The sequence below is a fragment of the Cuculus canorus genome, chromosome 3 (assembly GCF_017976375.1).
Source record: "Cuculus canorus isolate bCucCan1 chromosome 3, bCucCan1.pri, whole genome shotgun sequence".
Taxonomy (NCBI): Eukaryota; Metazoa; Chordata; class Aves; order Cuculiformes; family Cuculidae; genus Cuculus; species Cuculus canorus.
Genome location: NC_071403.1, coordinates 104874423 through 104886607, shown reverse-complemented (window position 1 = coordinate 104886607; position 12185 = coordinate 104874423). Strand labels below are relative to the sequence as shown.

The 12185-nt window shown below is 37.0% G+C and overlaps 1 protein-coding gene across 6 annotated transcripts in view; it reads left to right on the top strand.

The window, feature by feature from the left end:
• RBKS (ribokinase) overlaps positions 1–12185 on the top strand; it is a 71001-nt gene that overhangs the window by 21450 nt on the left and 37366 nt on the right. For 4 of the 6 annotated variants that reach the window (XM_054063786.1, XM_009564274.2, XM_054063784.1 and 1 more), the window contains exons 2-4: positions 48–180; positions 5486–5549; positions 8325–8387. In XM_054063786.1, the coding sequence (XP_053919761.1) occupies positions 48–180; positions 5486–5549; positions 8325–8387 (260 nt within the window). The remainder of the gene's footprint in view (positions 1–47; positions 181–5485; positions 5550–8324; positions 8388–12185) is intronic. The other 2 variants (XM_054063787.1, XM_054063783.1) reach the window with 1 other exon arrangement.

The following is a 12185-nucleotide window of genomic DNA, read 5'->3' as shown; positions in this document are numbered from 1 at the left end:
TTATTTCAGTCACTAATTTATGTAAATATTGCTTTAAATTGGAATAGCCTTACTACGCGATTGCCAAGAGCTGGAGAAACTATACTTGGTCATAAGTTTTTCATTGGTTTTGGTGGGAAAGGAGCCAACCAGTGTGTCCAGTCTGCTCGTCTTGGGGCCAAGACCTCGCTGATCTGCAAGGTAAGCACTGACTTGCTCTTGTATTACAGCTGAAGTAAATGTTCATGCAAATTCCAGTAAGCCTTTAGGTGACTTAGAGAAAAGTTGTTGGGTTCTTATTTAATCCCTCTCTAATTCCCTTTTCATTTTTTCAGCTATAAATTTAAGTATGGAGGAGGCTGTTCTAAGAACACTGCCAGAAAACCAAAGACTAGTTGGCTAGAGTCCTGGCAGATATTGCATATAAAGGATTGCAAAACTTACATTGATATATTATGGAAGAGAGAATTGGAGAGAATTTGAGACGTTCAAAATTCAAATAATCTTGATTAACCCCTTCTCTTTGTTTCCCACTGTTACAATGATCAGGGCTTCATTGATGACATTCAGGTGCTAGACGTATCTGAAATTTACTTCATAGGTCATTGGAAATCAGAAACTGCCAAACCAGTAACAAATCTGAGAAGGAATATAAAACTTTGTGCTTTAAAGGTTAAATCATTATCTCATTACCTGAGGTTAGGATACGATGTTCATGTCCAAATTCTAGAACCTTTGCATGCTTTGGGATTTTTTTGCCCACTTTTCTGAAACAACTGATATACAGCAGTTCTAAGGACTGGCTCACAGACCGTTGGGCTGATTCAGCTTGGCAGATGCTGTATTCCTACAGTGCTTTTCTTTGATTTTTGTCATTAAATATTATAAGTTTTGAGAGATCATTACTAAGGTTAAGCTCAATTTTTCTCTCTCTGTAGCCTTATCGTCTATCCTGTGCTAACTATAGATGAAGCTTAAACTTGACTGCACGTACTTGTCATTGCTGTAGCTGGGGAGGATGTCAGATCTGTTAGATCAATGTCTGTCGGGGATACTGGAAACATCTCAAGGAAGACTTTCTCACTGTTTTTCTAATCCAATATTGAGGCTAAAGAATGGTAGCTATGAGCCTAAATTACACCTGCAAGCATTTATGTGGGTCGTTATCACTAGCAGTTCTACAGTGTGGGTTTTCTTTCATATTGGCAATGTTTGTGTTTCTGTAATGTTGTGTACATTTGATCATCTTTGCATTCAAGAACGATTAGATTCAAGTACAAGATGAACTGGCAATGAATTCTCTGCTAACATTTCCTGCTAAATGTTAAAGGGTTTTTTTTTCCACTGAAAGTGTGAATTTTGTTTTATTTTTTAATGGTCTAGCCTTTGATCAGTGTGTACATGTTTCTGGAAACATTTGCATTTCTAATAAAATTTAGCAGTTACTATAATTTCTAATTACTTTCCATATCATATTTATTTTATTTCAGTTAAAATCTACTCTTCTTTCTTCTTTCTGTTGTGTATTTATTGGAGCAATGAAACAGCAGAGAATGACTCTGATATCTATAAATGTTACTGGTTTTTCTTTTTTTTTAATTTTAAAATTTAATATTTACTTTTAAAATTAAAAATGCATTTTATAGCCTTGCAAAATGTCTCATCTCATAGCAGTACAGTCTTATATCTGCATAGGTCAATGGGATGTAGCATGAAGATTCTTGCTGAATAAACTAAGAGTCAGGCAATAATGAAACATATTTTTATCTTAACAAGTCATCCTAAGTAATCAGTTTTTTTCAAATTCAGATTACTCCTCACATGGACACTCTGCTCAGTACATGGTTATGCTTTGGTCATAATTCCAAAACATGTTTTATCCAGCATAGGTGCAACAATTGCTTTTACAATCTGAAGTTCAAAGAATGGAATCGGTGTTGATACTAGAGGGACATTCTGCTGGAGCGTGACATCCTTATACAGGAACTCTAATTTAGACAGAGGATGTGCTCAATAAGAGTAGAGGTAGATGTCTCAGATCAAGTGACAAGGCATTTTTATACCTCAGAGCTTTAAAACACGGAAGAGTTCTGGTGACTGTCTAGCAAAGTCTTGAGAGAGGGAGTTTTAAAATGACTTACAGTTATGGGAAGACATGCCACAGATTGCAGTGGATTTTAATGTAAAATCCAAGTACACGGTTTGAGTAGTGGGAATGCAAACAGTGTTCTGCTTTCTGCCTGGATGTCTCTGCAAGAGGTTGCTGTTGCTCTGCATTATCAATATGTATCACAGTATCAATCTTAAACTCCCCTCCTCAATTTGCTCAGTACGGTAAAACGATATATTGATGGGATGGTTGCCACTTCAAAAAGACAAGCAAGACAATTGTTCAGAAAAATGTAAAGGATTACTGTCAAGGAACTAAAGGATTTAAGCAAATAAATTACTTGGTTATGTTCATTCAAGATTCCTATTGCACTACTGGAAAATGTACGTTGATCCTGAGAGATTCCAAACTTTCCAAACTGTTCCTGTTTGGTTGGTTAGTTTTATCTATTTACTTCTTTTGCCCATTAGCCCAAATAGTCAATTAAATATCCTTCTATAAGATGGTAGAGGAATATTTATCTGAAATTCATTGTACATGCTGAAAAAATGCCTGTTTTACCTCTGACATACAATTTGGAATGATCCTCACTGGACATTGATGTCACTAGTTTCATATTGCATGTACTGAATTCTACTTAAGCCCCAATTCCATTTGATTACTGCTTAGAATTAGGAAGTGCTGTATGACCATGCTGTGTGGTCTTCCCTCTTTAGATGAACTGTACCCAAAATTCAAGTTCAAGTGCTCCAAATCTGAATCCTCACTTCATTGTAGGAACAGAACTATATCTCAGATGCAGCCCAGAATATGATGGATGTCTTCAATTGTTTTCTTCTTTTGTATTGCTGTCTTATACTTGTTTTTATTTAATTACTTAATGAAGAAAAGGAGTAAACACTGAAAAAATACCCACTCAAAAAAAAAAGAGCATATGGAATAGATTAAACAAACAACTGTCAAGAGGTACATGTTTTTGTTGTAATTATTATGTAGGTATAGATGAGTTTAATTCTCTAAGCTGCTAGAATTTTATCTGGTGTGATGCTAGCCAGCTCCTCTAGCTCAACATGGAAAACTTGGTAGCAAACAGAGAAAACCCAGACTGAAAAATACTGATGTAATTCCACTTATTCTAATATGCAAACTATGTGACCCTAACGCTTGTACAATTGGCTGTTGTTAAGAACTCAGGAAAGAAAAAATGCTATTTTGGTGTATACAATGTTCCGTGGTCATCAGACTAAGACATTTACTTTTCTGTTTACCCAGTAGTCCATCTAGCAGGGTCTGTGCAAAAGCAGAAAATATTTAAAACAGTGTTATATAATTTGACATGGTCAGTAAATATGCCTTTAATCTATGAGTCTGATGCCCAATACTGTTTTCCATGGGAGTCAGAATGAATAGAAAGATAAGCCCTTCAACCGCACTAGGGTTAACTGGGTTGAACGCTGATGAACTAACGTGTAAAAAAAGTTTCCAGAGGAAAAGGACCTCCATGGAGACCCCTCCAGGGGCTTCCCTCCAGCACTGAGATGTCTTGCTTTGAGCGAAAGTACCACAGCTGATCTCAGTTGTTATGACAGTTAAACAATAAGGGATGCCTGCCTGTCAGTTATGTAGGGTCCAGGGCTGAAGGAAGGAAGTTTCAGTAGAGCTTTTGGAAAATGGTTATGAAATATTTTGTTGCTGAAATAACTGAGCTAGTCTTGAGATTTATTGTAGACGTTTTGTAGCAACAAGGGAGGGAGATACCATCAGGCAGAACACACTGGAGTAGTACAGCTGTTAGACTGCAGAGGTAAGCATGTCTCAGGTTTAAATTGCAGATGGCTGCAGTCACTGGCCTAAAGCAGTTAGAAGATGCAGCTTCTGACAACCCTCCCTGTCTGGCAAACTGGGAGTAGTCAGAGATACAGAAATATTCTGATATGCAAGCAATGAATAATATGGTGACCAAAGAAAATGTTGTTGAAATTTTTTTCCGTGTACTAAAGGAATGTTCTGTCTGGTTGTACTGTTTTGACCTAGATTGCTGTCCTCGTTTGGTAAAACACTGAGACCATCCCTAATAATGCTTTAGAATAATCTTTTATAGAGGTTGTAGGAAATGAAAGTATGTTTCAAAACATGTTTGTGCAATAGCATATGTGGGAGAAAGGATCATCTGTTTCTGACACTTCAAATTTTAGAATTCTGAATCAAATGTTTTGATTGTTGTGATTACTAGGTAATATTCATGCCTTCTCTGAGTGCGCTAAAGGGCTGAGTTCTTAAACTGACAAATTTCTAACAGCAGGCAATAATAGCCACCTGCTTTGTGCCTCCAGTAACTCAAGTACTCCGTTAGCTATTTAGTGCTGGTTTATGAGAAGACAGATCATTAATTAGGGCTCCTTGAATTATCGTTCATTGTCTTGTCTCTTGTCTGTGACCAGGATCTTGATTTGGCCTCTAATTGGAAAGATGGGGTTTTTCCTCTTGCAAAAATACTTCCTGTAGTGTTGATCAGTCTTTGATACCCCAGATACACAAGTAGCTATTGGAAGTGGGTGCACACACTATGTGTGCTGACGACATATGCTAAAAGTGGTAAATTAAAACCTATGTTGGCTTTATAAATATATTTCAAATGCTGTTTTGACACTAAGCAAATTATACCATTTTTTTCTCCATAAACCTCATCTCCTTTCTTCAGCTTATGTAATGTAACACAAATAAATATTTATTAGTCTGAATAAAGAATAAGCAGAATTCCGTTCAGCTAAAAGAATTAGTGGAGCTGAAATTGCAAGCTCTTCAGCTTGCTGTTAGAAAAACAATAGAGCGTAGCTTGACTCCCTAGCTCAACTTGATCTGCTGTTGCTGGATAGAACAAACAAGATATATTCAATTTGTAAACAGTACATTTAGTACTCAGTTATAGAAATCAGCGATGCTGTGTTTATTGTTACTTTCTAGCCCATAACCACAGTTTGATATTTTTCCACTGAGGAAACTTGATGTAGAAAATTCAAAATATGAACTGCAACTGTGAAAGACACCGGAGTTGCTATAAATGCTTCCAATTCAAAGCTGAATAATTAGTACAGTTACAAGTTTTACAGTTCCCAGAAAGCTTCAGTGTCAAGGGAACACAGTGGTTGAAAGAGAATGAAACTTAGATATAGTGACACTGGTGTGGGGCGGGAATTTTGTACTGCAGAACACTCTTCCTATTGTTTATTAATACTAGTAATACCTTTTTGCTGTTATTTCTTAGTTTATCATTTGTTTATCAATAAGGCAAAGTGTCATATTGAAATTGCATGAAAGCATTCTATTGCCTAAAAATGATCTATCTATCCTCTCGCCTTTCTGTAATAAAAAACTATTCTTTTGTCTTTTGTATAGGTTGGGAAGGATTCCTTTGGCAATGATTATGTTGAAAATCTGAAGAAGAATGGTATTTCTACCGGTAAAATTTTACTTTAAAGAAACATTTTGTGTTTTCAGCTTTAAAAATTGATAGTGGAGAGTGTCATATTTTTTTGCCTTATTGGATATGTTTTACCGTTCAGAACTATGAATAGTTGTTTTGACTTAGCTGGCAGGAATGAATGAATATGGGTGAGACTATGGGAACTTCTGAAATCAGTTGTACCACTAGAAATGAAATGTAATGTTATTACCTCTAAATCTCATGTGATTACATCAGTGCAAGTCACCTAAAGATAACTTGCTGTCATGCAATTGTTAGACTGGCATTAATGATGGTAATGCCTGGTGAGAAACTGAAAAATCCAGTCTGATTATTCATTCTCAATTTCATGTTAGGAGGGGAGGGTTAGAGTTGAAATGCGTTTGTTGAGTCAGTACATTTCACCTCAATTTTCTGAAATGACACATGCAGTCATTTTAGAGACTACGACCGATGATTGTTAGCACACATACACACAAAAATCAATGTTAAAAGGCTTTTGTGAAAAGGGAAAATTAAGCATTCTCAATGTTCTACTATCTTTGCTTCTTTATAACCCTAATTCTCTCTCTTGTGTAAATGCATTATTATGTGCTGCTTAACTACGTGATCGCATTTTTGTCTGCTTGGACTCTTGTCTCCTTCAGGATGGACAAGGATGGACAGATGTAGTCATTGAGTGGCAATTCAATATTCTGCTTGCCTTTTCTGTTTAATGTGCAGCCATAAACTTCATTTACTGCATTATTCAAATCCTGCTTTAAAGACAGAATTATCACTGTTTTATGGGCGTTTTTATTATGCGTATCAGTATAGCATCTAAATATTTCACAAATGTGTATACAGGTTTATTCATTGCATACATTCCAACTTATGCAAGAAACCAGCCAAGGATACCACAAAATCCGTGTCTGCTGGTGTACAGTTCTAGATCTCTCCAAAACATTCCTACCTCATGAATATAGTCTTTGATCGTGCAAATAAGGGTATTATAATGCATAGTACTTAATGAAAATGTATATTCCACAAAGAACTTTAAATCTCATGTTTTCTGATTTTGATGGTTGGCCTTGTAATCTTAACATATTTTTTTTAATAGTCTTTACAGCTGTGAAAGAAAAATGCAGAAAAAAAAATTATATTGTCCTTCATTGATAGCTAGACAGATCAGTTGAAGAGTTCAGACATTTAGGTCTAAGGTACTAGTTTCTGCTGATAGATTTAAAAATATCTCAGGATGGTATTAGATTGTCAGTCCCTACGTTGATCAGCCCTGGAGGACGATAGGATATATTGCTGGAAGCTGGTCCAGGATCCCAACTTGCATTCCAGGGTTTGGAGCAAGATTGATTCAGTGTGCATGAACCTTTTTGCTTAGAATCATCATCTTTCAGTCCTTTGCTTTTCATCTCAGTTGATCCTGTCTAGCCTATACCTGTTGTTATACATAAGGATACCGGGTATTGGATGAAAATGCTTGCTGTAATGCCAGTACTGCCAACTTTCATTTCCTGGATCCTTGTTGTACGGCTTCTTTGTTCGTGCTGCTCTTCTATTTCCTGACAGACCACCTTATCCCTTGTTTTTCCAATTCCAATCTGTTTCATAATTTTGCCCTTTCCCAGTCTTCCTGGCTTCCACAACCTATGAGCTACCAGTGCTACTCAAACCATTTAGACCTAAACTGATGTGTCACTCCCTGTCCCATGTTTGAACTGGGCATCTTGCTGTAAATGCTGCCTATTTTCTGCAGGAAGAGCATTCAAAGGACAGAAGACAAAAGTCCTCTGCTTTCAATTCCGGTGTGCAGACCTAGCTTACAGTGAAAAGAAGCCATAATTGTGAGGAAGGTTCTGTTCTGACCCTTGTAACTGAGCTAGATAAGGGTACCTCCAGGCCAAGTACCTGCAACACTTCAGCAAAATTAAATGAGCATGATGTCATGTGGTTTTTCAACCTTCTTCAAATCTGAGCAGATTTTAAAGTTGGCCATAAAAGGCACATCTTGAGAAAGAAGCCAACCTTTGCCTCACATCAAGTCCATGTTCTAAAATGTTGTAACATCAGAGCTTCTTAAATAAAAGGTTGCCAAAATTTGTCTCAAATGAGATAGTAGATTTTTCTCAAATACAGTTCTTGGGGAGGAAGAACCCTCAACTTTTTTGACTGTTTTCGACTACAGTTGTACTTCAAAAAAACCCCACCTGTCGTAGAAGGTTTCAGACCACTGACAGCTGAAAACAGTAGTAAATACAGAACAATCTTTATAATAGATAGTGCTGCTAGCCTCACTTCTAGTTAATTTATCTGAATAATAATCCAAAGAGGAAATATATAACCTCACCACTGCTTTCATAGCATGTATTAATATTACTACTAAAATGCAAATCTACAGAGAAATAAATGCTGTATTGTTCTAATGGTTTAGTTTTCTCCAGCCTTGAATCTATTGTTTCCTTGGATATAAGAAATATTTCCATGTAGGAGTAGAGTGCCTGAGAAGGCTGTATAAATAACATGCTTTCTCTTAAGCAGAGATGTAGCCAAATTAAAAAATGTTGGACTTGCATTTCTGTTTTGTGGGTGTAAATTAACACTTTTTGTTGTTGTTAGCTTCTCTGGCATTGTTGCACATGAAAGAGTAATTAGCATTTTTAAATTGCTGGAGGTTATGGGTTCATTTTAGATTTAATTCAATTAAACTGCATCACATGCTATTGGTTGAAAGTAATGTATTGAACTAATGCATGCTGTAACTTTTCCCTTTCTTAGCATTTGTAGGTCAGACTACAGATGCTGCTACTGGAACTGCTTCAATAATTGTCAACAGCGAAGGTACATATTTCTGCTCTAAATTGTCCTCTTTGTTCTGCCTCTGCAGCCATAAAAGAAAACTTTGCCTTGCCACTGTTAATTGTTGAGTTAATTTTTCTGCATCTTTCTTTTTTTTTTTCATGATGCTATTCACAGTTCATTGCACATCCTTTTATTACAGGCAATGCTGTAGGATGAGGTGCCTAAGAGCAGCAGTCAGATGCTTAGATTAGAAGTGTGAGAGCCATAATTCAATCACCCAACTGATCTATCCAGTTTTACATTGGCCACAACACATATAGTAGCGGAAGGTTAAAGCTCCTCTTTTCCACCACAACTTACCTAGCACTTTACTATGAGGAAAGGATTTGCCTCCTCAGCAGACCTGGTGAGTCATTATGCCATGAATCAGGAAAAGGAATAGTCCTTAGTATAAGTCAAAATATTTATGTTGATCTTGTGATATTACCATAATTCTTGATCCTGAGTTGCATCTGCAGTGATGAATATACAGGAAAATGGCATTTGTTCTTTCTGTTAATTTTCCTTAGCCTGTGCCTTTGCTGGCTGTCATATTGCAGGGGAAGAAGAAAAGAAGATTTGGTTTGTTTTCGTATTCTTCTTCAAGATTGCTAAATTATCCTACAAAAACTTTCGGTTTATCTTTTCATCAAGAAAGTTGTGCTGTTGGTCGCTCCTAACAGAAGTATGTTTGTCTGAATCAAAATGTAGAGCTCAGGACCAATAATGTTTATCAAACAGAACAAATTAAGGGTGATTGGATTCCTTCACTTTTGGTGCAGCTAGGAGTCTTCATTTGAACAGTTACCACAGCTTAGCTGACACATCAGCTTAACAAACTCCTGTGTAACCTGATGGTAGTACATTGGGCTACAGCTCAAAATGGGGAGGGAAACATGGCTGTTCACTCCAGGAGTAAACCTGGGAAGGAACTGTACTAAAAGCAAGTCTACACAGGAACATTCAGGAAAATTAGGCAAATTGGTCAGATGTGCAAGTTTAATTTTCTCTAAGCAAGATTAATCAAAGCCTTGTGTGACCATCCTAATTCAGAAATAAGGTAGCTCTAATATATTGAATAAACTGGATACCTGCTTCTTACTTCCACCTCCCTCTCTAGGTTTGGGTCAGCAGGTAAAGTACCACAGCAACTCTTCAGAACTTCTTTCTTATGCCACATACAGTCACCACTCTGGACATTGTAAATGGGAGAGACAGTGAGAATCCAGTAGTGCTCCCAAGTGTCACTGTTGTGTATGTGTAGCCATCTTTTGGGATAGGTTTGCTGTGCAGAGTAGCTGAGTAAGAAGCAGTCTTATTACTTCCCAATTCATACAGTTGGCCAACTAAAATAAACATAGTCTAAACTCGAATGAACAGAGGGTGACCTATTAAAATTATAACACTGTGAATTTTTCTGAAGGATAAGGAGCAAAACCATCTTGTGGATCTAAAACCTTTATAAGCACCAGGAAAGGTGAAGATCACAGTGTAACTGTCAGTGTGAAGGGTCTCTGACAGTCTTGTAATTAATGTAGTGAGATTAATAATGCATAATGTCACGGAGATTGTTTCTTCCAGAAAGTGAAAAATACTAAATTAAGTTACCACTGGCCTCAGATTTCATTTAAAATTTAGTAGAAGAGCAAACCTGGTCAGAACTATGCTATAAAGCAAACAGATGCTCAGAATTGGTAATGGTTCTAGTTGTTACTTCTCTCTGAAACCATCTGGCGCCTGAATTGAGTAAATTGCAATAAAATAGCAGTACTTATGTGCTTTGCTATTGCAAGAGACACTATTTTTTTTCCTGTAGAAACCTGGCTGATTTGACCTAAACAGGTTTTACAGCACTTTTCGAAGGGCTTGTCTGCACATGCATGTTTTACCACAGTAGTTGTGCTGGCATAGCTGAAACACCACAGCATTCAATGCAATGAAGTAAAGCAGTTACTGCTAGTTCAAATTATACCTAAAAGGTAAGCATTTGAAGTTGGGGATGAGGATGGAGTTTTGTGTTAAGACAACAAGGGACAAATGAAAAACAGAAGTATCACCTCTTTAAATCTCCAAATTTTAATTGCTGTGTTTTCACACACCTAGCCTGCATTTCTTCGCAACAGTTCTTTACAAGTATGGATAGTTGGGAAAAATACCAGCTACAATCCACTGGATAAAATCACAGGCAGAAGTGAGAGAGATACTCAAGTAGTGGGAGCAGACTATGATGGGTGAGTGAAGGGAGGAAAAGAAAGCTATAGAGAGAAGAGTCAGAGGAGGCTCTGAGGTGAACTTCCCCTGACGTTACCTATGTCTGTCTAGCTGGTGCTGCTGAATTTCTGGCAAGATTTTTACTCATTACTGAATTGCACAGCTATAACTCATCTAGTACTGTAACTGGCAAAGTACTAAAAATGTGAAAATTACCAGGCACGTTTGATATTCTTAAAGTTGCGTTATATTCTGGGATGATACAGTGCAGTTTCAATAAAAGACACAGAGGTTAAATCTCTACTTTAATGCAGAATGGTGGAGAGATGTTTAACAAGTTTATGGAGCTGCACTGGAAAATGTGCAGTCCAGAGATGTTGCAAAGGTTCTCTCTGGACTAGCCTCAGAAATCTGTGCAGAAATCTTTTCCTGGAACTGCATATTCTTTTCATTTGTTCTCTTTTATGCAACTGCCTCTTCGGGTAGATTTTGACTAGTCACAAGCTTCAATTTATCAGGACCCTGTACAGCTTGAATCTGTGCTTTCTTAAGGAGAGAAGCTGGTGCATCCAGTTGCTTTTCTTAATGCATTTTCTTTCAGGTGCATCACATCACTTTGAACCCCAGCTTTTGTTTGCCCTTTCAGCCTGCCTTCTTTCCACTGGCTTTGTCACTTGGCACACCTTCTGTGAAGAGTGTGCTATTGAATGGTAAGGCCTCCATAAAGTGATGATGCATGTTATCCTCAGGAGGAATAACATAGGGAGGAAAAAAACCTCTTTTATAGATATTTTTTTACATTATTACCTGTGAAGTTTATTGCAGCTTTGTCCATATCTGGTACTGACTGTTGATAGCACCACTAAACTGGCCTGACTGGACCAGTAGTTTGAACCAGTCAGACAACTTCCATATTCATAGCAAAAATTGAGCAAAGGGACAAGAGTGTTTGGTAGGTCATTATTAAAGTGCTTTTGATTATTACAAGTTAGGACTTAAAGCTCACCTAATACAGAACACAGGGAGATAACCCTCACTTGAGATAGGCATTGTGCTGACTCTATGATAGTTATTAATCATTCATGAACACTGAATAGGCTTTGTTTTGTGAGTGTACCTTCAATATGAAAGCACTACTAGTATAAAAACATTCAAAATACATATTTAGATAAGGCTAAACAAACAACCAAACTTAGAGTACACATGCCAGCTTGTTTGATTTATACCTCCCAAAGAGAAAATCTTTGTTTTGAATCTTCAGGGTTATGAAGAAACATCACCTGAATTTTTATAGAATTTATTTGTGTTAACATTCTTTGTGAACTTGAATGTTTTGTGTACAAGACTATTCAATGCTTCTACCTAGTAATTGCACAGAAATTATGATGCCATGACACACCCAAAACTTGCCCTCATATTCATGAACTGTGTGATTTGGCAGCATATGTTTTTCTTGGAACATTATTTTCTGGTCACAAATATAATCTTTTTCCTTATGAGTTATTATGCAGAAGCTCTGCAGTTAGTATTAAAATTGCATTGTTTGACATTTTGGTGAGTTCTAAGCATTGCTGATGGCCCTTAGGC